This window comes from Erinaceus europaeus, chromosome X, assembly GCF_950295315.1.
Source record: "Erinaceus europaeus chromosome X, mEriEur2.1, whole genome shotgun sequence".
NCBI lineage: Eukaryota > Metazoa > Chordata > Mammalia > Eulipotyphla > Erinaceidae > Erinaceus > Erinaceus europaeus.
In genome coordinates, this window is record NC_080185.1 from 36,384,273 (window position 1) to 36,400,379 (window position 16,107).

Below are 16,107 nucleotides of genomic sequence, written 5' to 3' on the forward strand. Positions count from 1 at the left end.
TCATGAATCAGGCCATCCATATTCTTGCTATTGGCAGGAAGCTTTAAAACAGACCAGGGAGCCTTAGAGGCAGGATAGCCATCAGAACCCTGTAGGAACAGGGTCAGGTGATGGTTTACTGCAGCATGGAAGTGGAGAGGACAGGAAAGCATTACAGTGCAATGGTGAAGTGCTATTAATGTCTGGCGAGGCTGGTCTAGTGACTGGAAAAGGCATGGTCTGGGCAGACTGCCTCCAGATACTGTGTGGGAGCCATATGGTGATTGTTGCTGGCCTGCATCACAGGTGATAGATGCCATTTGTTCACAGAAAAATGATAAAAGAGAGTGGAAAGGACCTGAGAAATATCACTGTCAGAACAGAGGTAATGTAAAGACAGTCTCCAGCAATCCCAGCACAAAGTGTCTTGGGGGGGAGGGGAGAAGCAGGAAGTTACCCACCCAGTTAAGCACACATACTACCTAATGCACAAGGACCTGGGTTTGAGCCCTCCCTCTCCATCTACAGAAGGGATGCTTCACAGAGTGGTGAAGCAGATCTCTATCTCCTCACCCCTCTCAGTTTCTCTCTGCCCTATCTAATAAAAAAATAGAAAGATAAGGAAAGAAAGAAAAGAAGGACAGAAAAGAAGGAAGGAAGGGGAAAAGGAGAAGGGAAGGAAGGGAGAAGGAGAAGGGAAGGGAGGGGAAGGGGAGGGAGGGGGAAGGGGAAGGGAAAGGGAGGGTAAGGGAAGGGAAGGGGAGGGGAAGAAAGGGGAGGGGAGGGAAGGGAAGGGAAAAAGAAAATGGCCTCAGGGATTTGTAAATTTGTAGTGTCAGCATTGAGCTCCAGAGATAACTCTAGTGGCTATAAAATTAACTAATTAAAAAAAGAAGTCTCTTCTCCACAGACCACTTCCACCTGCTCCCTCACTCAAAGGCCCTTTTCTGTTTCTTTTGAATTCTCGCTTGGTGGAGAGATGGTTCTTCCTTTGTCTTCATGCCCACGCAGAAGTCCCATGCATCTGGTTTTCAAGCTGCAGTTTGTCTGCAGGGGATGAGGTGGCAGGGCTTCCACTCAAGAAGAGAACTTAATGGAAAGGAAAGGATGAGTTAGTGAATAAATAAGTGCTGACTTTGGCTTCACAGTACCAGCATGTGATTCGAAAACAGTAATTATCAAAAGGGCAGGGAGGATGTGTAGTTTCAGGAAGTATATTCAATGTTAATCTGTAATTTCATATTTAGAAGGTTTAAGGGTCTGCTTATATAATTTAAAGTAATAAATATTTATGCAACTTGTATTTAGAAAATGAAAAGACTCCTTTCTTAAATAAAAAAAAAAAGAAAATGAAAAGACACCTACTGTTTCCATAGCACAAATTTTAGAAAAACAAAAATAAGCGAGATCCTTTCACTGGATAAGGCAATTTTTTTATTATTTAAGAAAGGATTAATTAACAAAACCAAAGGGTAGGAGGGGTACAACTCCACACAATTCCCACCACCCAATCTCCATATCCCACCCCCTCCCCTGATAGCTTTCCCATTTTCCATCCCTCTGGGAGCATGGACCCAGGGTCATTGTGGGTTGCAGAATGTAGAAGGTCTGGCTTCTGTAATTGCTTCCCCTCTGAACATGGGCGTTGACTGGGCGGTCCATACTCCCAGTCTGCCTCTCTCTTTCCCTAGTAGGGTGGGTCTCTGGGGAAGCTGAGCTCCAGGACGCATTGGTGGGGTCTTCAATCCAGGGAAGCCTGGCCAGCATCCTGATGGCATCTGGAACCTGGTGACTGAAAAGAGAGTTAACATATGAAGCCAAACAAATTGTTGAGCAATCATGGACCCAAAACTTGGAATAGTGGAGAGGAAGTGTTAGGGAGGTACTCACTGCAAACTCTAGTGTACTTCTGCTTTCAGGTATATATTATGCAGTAGTTTGTAGATACGTGTGAAGATATGCTCTCTCTCACAGAAACTGGTCTATATCTAGGTTTTGGGACTTTGTTAGAAAGTGAACCACCTGAGATGAAATTAGAGTATACTATGAAAGGAAAGGTCTCACCCGAGTAATGAAGCTGAAGGGTTGTCATTCCACATGTGAAGTCTCTGGACACAGTCTGAAGTGAAGCATGTTGAGGTGGCAATCGTTGCATTGTTTAGGTTGTGATCGGCGGATGCAATATTATTTGATATGGATTGGGAGAGGCATACAGGAAAGTGGGCCCTATCCAAGGGTTCCAGGACTGGGGGAAGTAGAGGCTCTATAGTGGAGATGTGAGGTTCCTGCTGTCTTAGGGTTCAAAAAGACAATCGATAGTTAATGTTATCATTACATTTTTTGGTAATTGGGTTAACTTTGAAAAGTCCTTTTGTTAGGATTTGCTGTACAGTACCCAGTATCTTGTATATAGCTGTGCTATTGGATGCTTCTGATCTACTTGGTCTAGGCTTTTGAGAGAGTCCACATATCAAATACACAGCCTATATATTGAAAAGATTCAGTTTGTGTTTTGAAAACTTTGAGACATACAATTAATTTTACCCCTCTCAAATTAATTAACTAGTGATTTATATGTCTACATTTTGCTAGGAGTGTACATAAACACCATTCCCACCACCAAAAGACTGTGACCCATCCTTCCCTCCCACTCCCTCCCCCCACTGGCCCAGGAAGCTGCATGTCTACCCCGTACCACAGGGTTTTTACTTTGGTGCCCTACTTACAATTTGGTCAGGTCCTGCTTTTAGTTTCCCTTTCAGATCTCCTTAGTCAACTTCTGTTGATGAGTGGGATCATCCCATACTCATCTTTATCTTTCTGACTTAGCTCACTTAACATAATTCCTTCTAGCTCTGTCCAAGATGGGTCAGAGAAGGTGGGTTCATTGTTCTTGATAGCTGCATAATATTCCATTGTATATATATATACCACAGCTTTCTCAGCCACTCATCTGTTGTTGAGCACCTGGGTTGCTTCCAGGTTTTAACTATTATGAATTGTGCTGCTATGAACATAGGAGTACACACCTCTTTTTGGTTGGGTGTTATGGAGTCCTTGGGGTATAACCCCAGGAGAGGAATTACTGGATTATATGGAAGGTCCATGTCTAGCGGATAAGGCAATTTTCAAGGAGATAATACTCCCTTAAAGAGCTGGATCAGACTCTCCAGTAGTTATTCCTTATAACAACAAGAATATTTTTTATTAAAATATGAGATTGAAATGCTTTTAAGTTAGAAATAAACTTCAACTTCCCTAAACTAGTGCTCCTTGTATATCTAAAATTAATATAAAATATGCCGATGTCTACGGAATGCCTATTGTATGTAAAATATTATGTCTCTACAAATAACTTTTTCTGAAATGCAGATCAGTTGGTGAGAGGGGTTGTACAACCAGTGAACTCCGCACTTTAAAAAAGAGAAATTGGGCGGGGCAAGTAGTGGCATACCTGGTTGAGTGTACATGCTACAAAGCACAAGGCCCTGGGTTCAAGACTCTGGCTCCTCACCTGCAGAGGGAAAGCTTCACAAGTGAAGCAGAGTTGCAGGTGTCTCTCTGTCTCTCTCCCTCTTTATCTCCCCACCCTCCCTCTCAATTTCTTTCTCTACCCAAATAAATAAATAAGTAGAAATTGGGGACAGGTGGTGGCGCCCCTGGTTCAGCACACCTATTACAATGCTCAAGGACCCAGGTTGGAGCCCCTGGTCCCCACCTGCTGGGGGAAAGCTTTGCAAGTGGTGAATCCATGCTGCAGGTCTCTCTTTTCTTCTCTACCTCCCCCACCCTCTTGATTTCTCTCTGTCTCTATCAAATAAATAAAGATAACAAAAGCTTTTTAAAAGAGACATTTATTTTATTTATTTCATATGAGAGTGTGAGAAGCTACAATACCACTCAGAAATGTGCAGCACTGGGATATGAACTGGGAGCCTCCAGAATGCAAGTCATGTGTTCTACCATCTTAAATATTTATTTCCATGGCTGCAAGAACTTCTCACTTCTTATAGAATGTTCCTCTGTTATACTTCAGAGTATGAACTGCAGATGAATCATAATAATAATGTCTTACCTACAACTTTTCAAGGAGATCTCTACTACCTAAAGTCTATAAGTACATTTTGGTGACTGTAATTTGGCATGTGGTGTCCTCTGCCCTCCATTTACCTCCATTGAAGCAACAGTAACCTTCTGGGAAAACCAACTTGACAGCCTCTCTCAGCAATTCAAATCCCCTGTCCTCTTGCTCTTGGTGGTTCCCTGATGCCAATAGATTTAAGTCCAAACTTCCTAGGATGCCATAGAAAACCCATCATGATTTGTACCTAGCCTGTATAACTGCCTTCATCTCTGACCACTCCCCAATAAATCCATACTGTCACCATGAAGAATTCCTCTCATTCTCTGAGAAACCCATGTTTTTCTTGTCTAGACTCTCACAATGTTGTACTCTCTCTCTCTCTCAGGCATAATCTTCCCTACTCCTCTGCTCCACTCACCTCCCTGACTTTACCTGGTCAACACCCCACCCCCAACTCATCTATTAGGTCTTATCTCAGAATCCACTTTCTCCAGTATATTTCCCTGACTACTTGAGTCTGGGTTAACTGATCTTCTTCAGCCTCTGGTAAACACCCTGTACTACCGGTCATAACACAGTCATACTACATTGTAAGTGGTTGGTTACTTGTTTTGTCCCCCACTACAACACTAAGTTGTATGAAGTTAGATGCCATAGTTGCTCACTGCTATATCCACTGGAGGCCACCACAGTACCTGGCACATAGTAAACACTCACTAAATTTATGTTGAAGGGGTGAAAGTATATTTCATGTAATCTCCTCAACTTTCATGGTACATGTCTTTGTCTTGTTTCAGTCTGTGATGCTTCTCCTACATAGCCAGCGACGCTACATTTTTGAGTATGACCAATCGGATTGTCTGCTCTCAGTCACCATGCCGAGTATGGTGCGCCACAGCTTACAGACCATGCTTTCAGTGGGCTACTACCGGAACATCTACACCCCACCAGACAGTAGCACTTCTTTTATCCAAGATTATAGCCGAGATGGCCGACTGCTACAAACCCTGCATCTGGGGACAGGTCGTAGAGTTCTGTACAAGTACACCAAACAAGCAAGACTGTCTGAGATTCTCTATGATACCACTCAGGTCACATTAACATATGAAGAGTCCTCTGGAGTGATTAAAACAATACACCTGATGTATGATGGCTTCATTTGCACAATCAGATACAGGCAAACAGGTTTGTTGTGAGAGAATGTCATGTGTACAACTACTTCAGTATTTTCCTATGAAATCTGTTCTGCACACTAGAATCATTAACCAAAAAAGGTTACTTTAGTTACCAATCAATATCTTCCATTAATTTTTTAATGGATTACAGGCTGCATGAGAGCTAGTATTGTTAAAAAAAATTTCACATGGTGTATTTCTCTTCCTTTTTCTCAGCCCTCAAGAAAGTTGAGATCTAAGTCCTCAGTCTAGCTCTGTATCCGTTCCTATTTAACCACCAAATCTTCCCAAAGATGCAGCTGCAAGATATGATTCTCACTAAAACCAGCTCAAGCCCTGTGTCCCACCCCACTACAAGAACCTCAGTTGATAGCAAAACTGAGTCAAGCTTTTTAATATGTTAAGTTCTTCAGGTTTATAAAATGTCCAAATCTAGTTACTTGAAGGTAGGACTTTGTCAAAAACCTAACCCTCTATCTTTGCAGGATAAATGAACTAGAAGCAATTTTCAGTGAGCATAACAAGAAAATATGTTTATGACATCACTTTCATCACACCAGCTGCTGACTGGGCTGTTAGTTTTGTGGTTCCGATGGTTATTCTATTAGCTATAACATACAGTGTTCTTTCCCACTTGGTGTTGAATATAAGAATATATATCTAGGAGACGTTATGCCAGCCATTAGATGTCTGAGGTCAGACTATTAATATTTTATTTTAAATATAAAGGCAGGAATACTAAAGAAAGTAGCATTCAACCTTTCTGGTTGCTCACCACAGCTTTGTTCCATTTATTTTTATGTTTTCGTTTGATTGCTTCAGGACCTCTCATCGGACGCCAGATTTTCAGATTTAGTGAAGAGGGCCTTGTGAATGCACGTTTTGACTACAGCTACAACAACTTCCGTGTCACCAGCATGCAAGCTGTGATCAATGAAACCCCTTTGCCCATTGATCTGTACCGATATGTTGATGTCTCTGGTAGAACAGAGCAATTTGGAAAATTCAGTGTAATTAATTATGATTTAAATCAGGTGATAACTACTACTGTAATGAAGCACACCAAGATCTTCAGTGCCAATGGCCAAGTTATTGAAGTCCAATATGAAATTCTAAAGGCCATAGCCTACTGGATGACTATCCAATATGATAATATGGGCCGTATGGTAATATGTGACATAAGGGTAGGAGTAGATGCCAATATAACAAGATTCTTCTACGAATATGATGCTGATGGGCAACTTCAAACTGTTTCTGTAAATGATAAAACCCAGTGGCGTTATAGTTATGATCTGAATGGAAATATCAACCTCCTGAGCCATGGGAATAGTGCCCGTCTTACTCCTCTTCGATATGACCTCCGAGACCGCATCACCAGACTAGGAGAGATTCAGTATAAAATGGATGAAGACGGCTTTCTGAGGCAGAGGGGGAATGATGTCTTTGAATATAATTCTAATGGTCTGCTGCAGAAAGCCTACAATAAGGCTTCTGGCTGGACTGTGCAGTATTACTATGATGGGCTCGGGCGACGTGTGGCCAGTAAGTCGAGCCTGGGGCAGCACCTCCAGTTCTTTTATGCAGACCTTGCCAATCCCATCCGAGTGACCCATTTGTACAACCACACGAGCTCTGAGATTACATCTCTGTATTATGATCTCCAAGGCCACCTTATTGCCATGGAGCTCAGCAGTGGTGAAGAATATTACGTAGCCTGTGATAACACAGGCACCCCACTAGCTGTGTTTAGCAGTCGAGGTCAGGTGATAAAGGAGATATTGTACACACCATATGGAGATATCTATCATGACACTTACCCTGACTTTCAGGTCCTCATTGGTTTTCATGGAGGACTCTATGATTTCCTTACTAAATTAGTGCACCTGGGACAAAGGGATTATGATGTTGTAGCTGGGAGATGGACGACGCCTGATCATCACATATGGAAACAGCTGAACCTTCTTCCTAAACCGTTCAACCTCTACTCCTTTGAAAATAATTACCCAGTTGGCAAAATTCAAGATGTGGCAAAATATACCACAGGTATTAATTTAAAGGTGTAAAATGTTACACTATACCTTTGTGCTAGCTCAGTGGTGTTTATCGCATAAGCTCAGTGCCTCTGCAAATATATTTCATACCTCTTCCTGCCAGTTAGCCCACAAGTTACTGTGCATTCTCTTAAGTCTTCTCGAGTGAGCAACACCATGCATGTTGGCATAAAACATAGTGGGTTTTTTTTTGTTTGTTTTGTTTTGGTTTTTGTCTCCAGGGTTATCACTGGGGCTCAGTGCCTACACTATGAATCCACTGCTCCTGGAGGCTATTTTTTCCCTTTTGTTGCCTCTATTGGATAGGACAGAGAGAAATGGAGAGAGAAGGGGACAGAAAGATAGACACCTGCAAACCTGCTGCACCTCTTGTGAGGTGACCCCCCCCTCCAGGTGGGGATCCGGGGGCTCAAACCGGGATCCTTATGCCATTCCTTGCACTTTGCTCCATGGGCTCTTACCCCACTGTGCTACCACCCAGCCCCCTGGCACATAATGTTTTTGTATCCTGGTACATTTTTTTTCTTAAGCTTTCACTCTTCAAAGCTTATGTGAATCATTTCATAAAAGAAATTTTGAGGCTTATATTGCATCAAATTAATCTAATTTGCATTCAGTGCAGCCTTCATATCACTACCACCTTAACAATTTCAATGTAGTGGTCAGGGAGGTGGTTCTCAGATGACAGATCATAGGAAATGAATGCCTGGGTTTGATCCCCACACTTCAAATGTCAAAACACGCTCTCTAGAAGCCTCTCTCTTAAAATAGACAAATCTTTTTAAAACAAGCAAAAAGAACTCCAATAAATTAAGCTGAGCCTATCTCTGTAATTATTCTCAAAATTTTCCCCTGAGGAGAAAGGATTATATATGTTATTCCTAATTCCCATTAGTTAAACATATTTAAGACAGGAGGACCTTCTTTAAAACTTTCCATAAAAGTTGTAGTCTGGACTTTTAAACATTTTTGCTTTTAAATTTTGTGTCCCACAGACATTGGAAGCTGGCTAGAGCTCTTTGGTTTCCAGTTGCATAATGTTCTACCTGGATTTCCCAAACCAGAATTAGAAGATTTAGAATTAACTCACGAACTTCTACAGCTTCAGGCAAAAACTCAGGAGTGGGATCCTGGGAAGGTTAGTAAAGTTTCACTGTATTATTGCACCAAAGTAAGACTCTGGGGTGGGTGGGGGGAAGAACACAGGTCCAAAAAGGATGACAGAGGACCTAGTGGGGGTTGTATTGTAATATGGAAAACTTGGAAATGTTACGCATGTACAAACTATTGAATTTACTGTTGAATGTAAAACATTAATTCCCCCAAGAAATTTTAAAAAAAGAAATAAAAACTTCTATTTAAAAAAAATCACTGTATTTAGTGAAAAATAAAGAAGAACATCCAAGACCATGAATGTTTTTATACAGATTTGCTTGCTATTTTCTCAGTCTTATTGAATATTCATCAAAATGTCTATAGTTGATGTGGAAATGGATAAAATCTTCTATATGGAAAGGATCACAGAACTAGAGCTTTTGGAAAAGACAAGACTTGGGGACTACTAGGGTAACTAAACAAGAAGAAAGAAGAAATTAATTTATAAAATTCTGAAATGTGCAACCAAGGGCAATTATGGATTCTGTGTAGAGACTAATGTTCTCTAAGAAACATAAAAACATCAAATTTCTAACTACAAAAATAGTGAATAGTCTCTTAAGAACACAGGATTAATAAAATTAAATTGTTCTGATAAAGGGAAATTATTCAAGAACAATGGGGGTGCTGAGCTATAGAGCAGTGGGTTTAGTGCATTGGTGCAAATTGCAAGGACTGGTATAAGGATTCCGGTTCGAGCCCCCAGCTCCCCAACCGCAGGAGGGTCGCCTCACAAGCGGTGAAGCAGGTCTACAGGTGTCTATTCTTCTTTCCTCCTCTCTACCTTCCCCTCCTCTCTCCATTTCTCACTGTCCTATCCAACAACAACAACAACAGTAATAATAACAACAATGATAAACAACAGGGGCAACAGGAGGGAAGGGGTAGCCTCCAGGAGCAGTGGGTTCATAGTGCAGGCACCGAGGCCCAGCAATAAGCCTGGAGACAAAAAAAAAAAAAAAAAAAAAAAAAAAAGCAAGAACTGGGCAAAATAATAAACATTACCAGGAAAAAGTCTCTGGAAAACTAAAAATACCAAATCATTTAAAATCATCTGCAGATGATTTCAGGAAGAGTGTGAGATACAGATGAAGAGATGGAACTTTGCCTTTCAATTAAATGACGGATTATCTGTGTTTGCAGAACAGAAAATAACTTTCCCAATACTAAAAGTGAAAATTGGGTGGGAGAGCATAAATTTATGTATGAAAAGCATAAGGAAAATGGAACTCTAAATAGATAATATAGGCCTATCCCTATTTCAAGTACATATAATATGCTAATCTTTTTTGTAACTGAAAATCTTTTTAAAAAATTGAGGGAATCATTGAAGGTTTATAATGGACATTTGAAAGCTCACTTTTCTTTTCTCTTTATTTTTTAGTGTGTTGGAAAATAGTGAATAGGGTTCTTTTAAGTCTAGATTAGTGAACTTCTTGCTGATTAGCTGTCATTGTCTATAAGGTGACAAATTGCTTGAAAGTAAAAAAGATGCCCTTATGAGTCTCTTCATGACGCACTGTAGCCAGAGTGTTGCTATACAATAATAACAGCTAACCGATGTTAGTTAAATCAGTGAAAAAATAAAATACTGGACCCACTTAACTTGACGGACCTTCAAAGCTCTGAGATTCGATGACAACTGAGTCTGAACATGTTTCTGCAAAACTCAACCAATATCAAGAAATAGAGGCCAAGGCCAGGTGAGGTGATCAAATCACCCATTAGCTAGTCTTACACAAATGAGAGAGAAGGAAGCAATTTTGCATGGTTTTGCTTCCAGAGTCACTGAATATATGACAGACATCTAATGCTTCATTGTTTCTCTTGTACCTTTCTGCTTTCCTAGACTATCCTGGGTATTCAATGTGAGCTCCAGAAGCAGCTTAGGAATTTCATTTCCTTAGACCAACTTCCTATGACTCCCCGATACAATGATGGACGGTGCCTTGAAGGAGGAAAGCAACCAAGATTTGCTGCTGTTCCTTCAGTGTTTGGAAAAGGTATAAAATTTGCCATCAAGGATGGCATAGTAACAGCTGATATTATAGGTGTAGCCAATGAAGATAGCAGGCGGCTGGCTGCTATTCTCAATAATGCACATTACCTGGAAAACCTCCATTTTACCATAGAGGGGAGGGACACTCATTACTTTATTAAGCTTGGGTCTCTGGAGGAAGATCTGGTGCTCATAGGTAACACTGGGGGGAGGCGGATTCTAGAGAATGGTGTCAATGTCACTGTGTCACAGATGACTTCTGTGTTGAATGGGAGGACTAGACGGTTTGCAGATATCCAACTCCAGCATGGGGCTCTGTGCTTCAACATCCGGTATGGAACAACTGTCGAAGAGGAGAAGAATCACGTGCTAGAGATCGCCAGACAACGTGCTGTGGCCCAGGCCTGGACTAAGGAACAGAGAAGACTGCAAGAAGGGGAAGAGGGGATTCGGGCATGGACAGAGGGGGAAAAGCAACAGCTTCTGAGCTCTGGGCGGGTACAAGGTTATGATGGGTATTTTGTTTTGTCTGTTGAGCAGTATTTAGAACTTTCTGACAGTGCCAACAACATCCACTTTATGAGACAGAGCGAAATAGGCAGGAGGTAACAAAAAAATCTCTGCCATTGCGTCACCAAAGACTGCCTGTTTTTAAAACATAAAATGGTTTATTGTATTGGTTTTCTAGATCAGAACTCTGTATATGTAAATATGGAGGAAAAACATATCCAACTGCCTTTCAATGTGACGGAAGATGGTATTTTAATATTGTTTATTTGAACTCTTTAAGAACTGACAGATTTTTAGTTCTTGTGTGGCAGTATTCAAAATAACACAAGTAGAACTCAAACAGCTTAAACAAAAAATTTTTAAAAAGCACCACTTTCAATTTGCTGAGCCATGCGTATGTTCAAATATCAACGAAGAACCCAAGGTTCTCTGTTTCTATTGTGACATATTTCCTAGTTGGCAGAACTTGCAGGTGATTTGAAAAAGGTGGTGCAAGAGTGTCTGAACCTTGCATTTCAAAAGACTGCCAGCACTTTCACATTTACCAGATCTGTTACAGGAAATGGAAAAAAGTGTAAAATGTCCTCAGCCACCATCTCCTAGGGTCAGGACCCATTTGCTCTTCCTCCTTGATTTTTCCTCCTTGCTTGTTCAAGTAAATGCCATGTTGTTGTGCTGTGTTTTGGTGTGTGGTGGCTGCCTTCTGTCTACCATGATGCCCTGGTGGTGTGGAGACCAGATGACTTGCCACTATTTACATATGTGTACATGATACCAAAGGCAGCTGGCCGATGTAACTTTTCCCACACACCCAATTTTGACTCCTTTTTTTAAAAAAACCCAGTTGTCCAGCTCTGTTGGTGTCATGTAAGCATAGCTTTTCTTAACCTGGGTAAGAACTTCTCATTAATATATAGGGTGTGTTTTGGTCATAGTTTCACATTAGTGGTTCAGTATTTATACACTATTCTAATGGTTTTGTGCACATGAAAGGTAATTTCCTGCAAAGTCTGATTCTGGTACAAAAAAAAGAGGTTTCAACAGGCACACATGCCTGTAATGCCAATAAATTACTGCAGAAATTCAGAAGAGCCAAGACCACCCCCCCAAAAAAATAATAAAACAGGCCTAATACTAGCAAGACAGGAAATTACCAAAGGGAATACCAAACCAAACACCACAGTAGTTGCTATGAGTCATGTTGATTGACCCCACTTAGAGTTATCTTTCAAAATGTACATTTCTATATTGAACACATCCTACTTATAGTCAGGAAATTAAGTGAACCCTTCCTAACCTAAACATTTCAACTGATTATACAGAGGCAGGGTTTTTTTTTTCTCTAACATAATATATATGGTTAGTTATCTTTAGTTCTCTAGCTTTACCCTCTTTCTTATGTAATTACCTCTCTTGCTTAGGAAAATAACAATTTTCCTGAAAGGGTTGTTTTGTTCTATGATCATTTGAAACTGGGGCGGGAGGAAGAAGATCAGGATCAGCATTAATATCAGCTGCAGTTTCTCAATCTCTATGAATCCTGTAGTAAAAGAAGCTCCTTAGTGAGCTGGGCGATTTTGTGTCCAGTGACAAAGATACAGTTTTTGAAATACTGTGTAATTGTAAGTTACCACAAATGAAAAGATATGCCAGCAACATGTGGCTTGTAGAAAATTCCACTTTGCCAGCTTCAGCACTTTCATCATCAAGTCTGGACATTTGTTATGACTGACGGAGAATTTAGGATAGAATGTTACTATTTGAATTCTTGCCAGCTACTACCTAAATGCAGTGTGGGGTCATTCCCTTGCTTTGCGATGACAGTTCCTTTGAAAACATGCAGTCAGAACCTAGACTCATCTTAAGGCTTTTAAAGAGCTTGACTCCTACCATGTTTAGCAGAGTGAGGCAATGGCAAGTGCCCACAGACAGTAAGGGTGAGTGTATTCAAATGTTTCATTTTCAAGACGTTCACATTGGGATTACTATATTCTTACACATATATTCTAAGAGGGAATTCATGATGAACTCACCTCTCTTTTTAAATGGAAGCACACCAGCTCAAGAGATTACTTAACGCAGACTACAATCATAAGATTGTTTCTTTTTCTTTTTTTTTCCTGAGTCATGCCTATGTTAATGGTACAGTGTTTATTCATGATGGAATTCCAAAATTACTAACAAACTTGTTGAAAATTTGAATACCTCCACACTAGCCTAAAAATGGACCTTAAGTTCCTAGAACCTCTGATGTTCTTTTAAAACAATGAAAACCTAATTTGTGAACTGTATATATAAAGTGCATTCACAAATGTGATGATGTATTTTATCACTAATCCAAGATAACAATATTAGAGTCTATTTTGCTTATATTTTAAGTGATTATACTTTTTGCAACTCACTAATGAGGTATCATTTTCAGACTGTTTTAAATACCCATTAGCAACAAATATTTGAGGCTTTTACTTAACAGTAATTACCTTGAACTGTGCATTTCTAGTTTGTAATACACTTTTATTTAGTTTGTGCCTTTAGTTTCTTAAATTTATATTTGTATTATATTCAGGAAATGCACTTTTTATCACTTATAGTTGTGGTTTTAATACTGCCTTGAAATTTTACCGTACTCTACCACTTCCAAAATTTTGGGGAGGAACTAGAAAAACAACCAAACTGTTAGCACTGAAGACTAACATTTTGGCATTTCTTAATAAGAACATGAAGACTGAGTACATCACTTTCTATTCAGCTATATATAAAGAATGCCTTCACAGGCTTGTAGTTCTGGAGTTTAAATTAACAAAAGAATGTTTCATGTGCGTTTCCTCATGAAAAAAATATGTTTTAAAGAGAACTATGTGAATTTCTCATTTTCAGAAGACAGCTGGCTAACACTGTTCAGCCACACACAACTCAAGTCAGTTCGAGTGAGAGCATAGTAGTTGGGCTCTCTGCTAAAGAACATTCTGGGCTGAAGGCAAGGAATGCTTCAATGTTGTTTCTTTTTCCTTGTTAGGCCCATTTTATTTGTGCTTTTTTGTTATGTTTTGTTTTGGTTTTACTCTTGCACTACAGTCTAGAGAGCCAAATGATCTGAAAAGTTCACTTTAACATAGTTAAATATATTTATTTTTAGTTGTCAGCCTGATCATTATTAATTAGAAGCATGACTCCCTAAAGAAAGGGAAAATTCATGCTAAAGCCCAATTCATGCTAATTTTTAGATAACAATCACCATACAAATAGGCATATGTTTTATTTTTGACCCAGCAAAAATGATGTATAAAATAAATGTTCCTTTACTGTCCATTTAACTAGATGATCTAGAATATATAGACTATATATATATATATGTAACATGATATAAACAGCATAGCCAAATGTATGAATACTTGACAATGTATAATTTGGAATTCACTTGATAATTACATAGAGAGGTATAATACTAAATTATAATTTCTTAAGATTATATTTTCATTACCGTTGACACCAATTCAAGGATTTTACCATGTTGCTTCAGTTCTTTTTTCTTTTATTTCTAAAAATATATATATTTTTAACCAGACCAGGCCCCACTGTACTATCACCTGAGAGTCAGGGCAAAGTTTTTACATTTATAAAGATATGTTCCTGTCAGGGCAATTTCAGTTAAGTTCAGTGATGATGGAAGAAAAGGAAAGCAATCAAGTACTGAAAGAAACTTTTGGAGAGATTGGAGTGTATTATAGATTGTGGAAAAACTAATCTACAGATTGAATGCAACATTCTCATTTTCTTGAAGGAACTCACATACACATAGCTGACCTGGCCTTCAGATCTCAGACTGCTCTTCCACAGCCTTCTGTAAGTTTCTTTATTCTGCAGACAAAAACAAAACAAAAAAAGTTAAAAAAAAAAACTTTAAAAAAGCAAAACAAAAAAAAAACAGAAAATAACAAACAAGAAAAAAAATTCAACCACAAAATAGTGACTGTTATTTCAGTGTGTCCTTCATGTGAAAGCTCTTAAGGACCAAATATACTACTGTGTGTAAGAAGAAATTACTTCCTAAACAGTAACTGAAAATAGTTAGAGTTAAACTTGCTGTGGATTTTGTCTTGGCAGTTGTCATCTTACATTATTTGTCAAAGGAAATGTGTTTGGCAGTTAAAAATCTTTCCTTAGATTTAGTGGTGGACTTTAACCTCTTAAATAAATGTTAGTATATCAGATTGTGTCCTTGAAAAATATTTTACTTGTATGAATCATGACAATGTCTAAATCTTTGCTATTCTTCTGGCAAAAGCATCAGTAAGAGGGAAGGTGAAAGAGAGAAGTGTAGTCTTTACGTCAGAAAAATATTCTTTTTAGCTGCTTACTTTCTCATGAAAAGTAAAGATGTTTACAGTGTATGCCAAGATTTTCGGTTTCTATATAACAACAGTTAGAGGTTCTAATCATACTGAAAATTGTGTTAAAATGGCCTGAGCCATGTTGCTAGGAAATAATAGGTTCCAATTTTGTATTTCTGCTCTCACTCCTGTGCTGAAAAGTGACTGGATACTGTACAGGTTCATGTTCTCTGGCTGCAGTTAAATGGTCTTTTGCATTTTGCTCTGGCTTTCAGGCCAGAAGCATGCATTTTTCTACAAGAGCATCACAACAACATGCTGTAAATATTTAAAGTTAAACATTATGTGTCGATATTTGAAAGAAAAGGTACTTTGAATATTTCATTTTTAAAAAATAAAATTGCAAATGAACACTGTGTCACATTTTTATTCATGCGCCAAACTGCATTCTCAAATCAGCATGGTCACCTGAAATTTGGAAAAATGGCTCCCTAACAAGGGGCAATAAAACTGCGGGCAATAAAACTTTCAAGGGGCAATAAAACTTTAAATATTTCAAAATATTGAAAAGGCAGTAATCCTAAATAAGACTCTATTTTTTTTTAACAAATAAGATCACTGCTACAAATAACCATTTAGTAAAAAAAAAAAAAAAAAAGTACGGCTAGGGAGAAGCATAATGGTTATGGAAGAAGACTTTGCCTAAGACTCCGAGGTCCCAGGTTCAATTGCCAGCATTATCATTAGCCAGAGCTAAGCAGTGTTCTGGTCTTTCTGCATCTCTCTCATCAAAATAAAGATAAATAAGATATTTAAAATAATA

General features: G+C 39.1%; 1 protein-coding gene across 5 annotated transcripts in view; it reads left to right on the forward strand.

Annotated features, from left to right (window-relative positions):
• TENM1 (teneurin transmembrane protein 1) overlaps positions 1-15,695 on the forward strand; it is a 1,227,224-nt gene extending 1,211,529 nt beyond the window's left edge. For all 5 annotated transcript variants that reach the window (XM_060183574.1, XM_060183578.1, XM_007524285.2 and 2 more), the window contains 4 exons: positions 4,861-5,248; positions 6,061-7,281; positions 8,285-8,427; positions 10,294-15,695. In XM_060183574.1, coding sequence (XP_060039557.1) covers positions 4,861-5,248; positions 6,061-7,281; positions 8,285-8,427; positions 10,294-11,052 — 2,511 coding nt within the window. In that variant the 3' untranslated portion in view covers positions 11,053-15,695. The remainder of the gene's footprint in view (positions 1-4,860; positions 5,249-6,060; positions 7,282-8,284; positions 8,428-10,293) is intronic.
• The last annotated feature ends 412 nt before the right edge of the window (positions 15,696-16,107 follow it).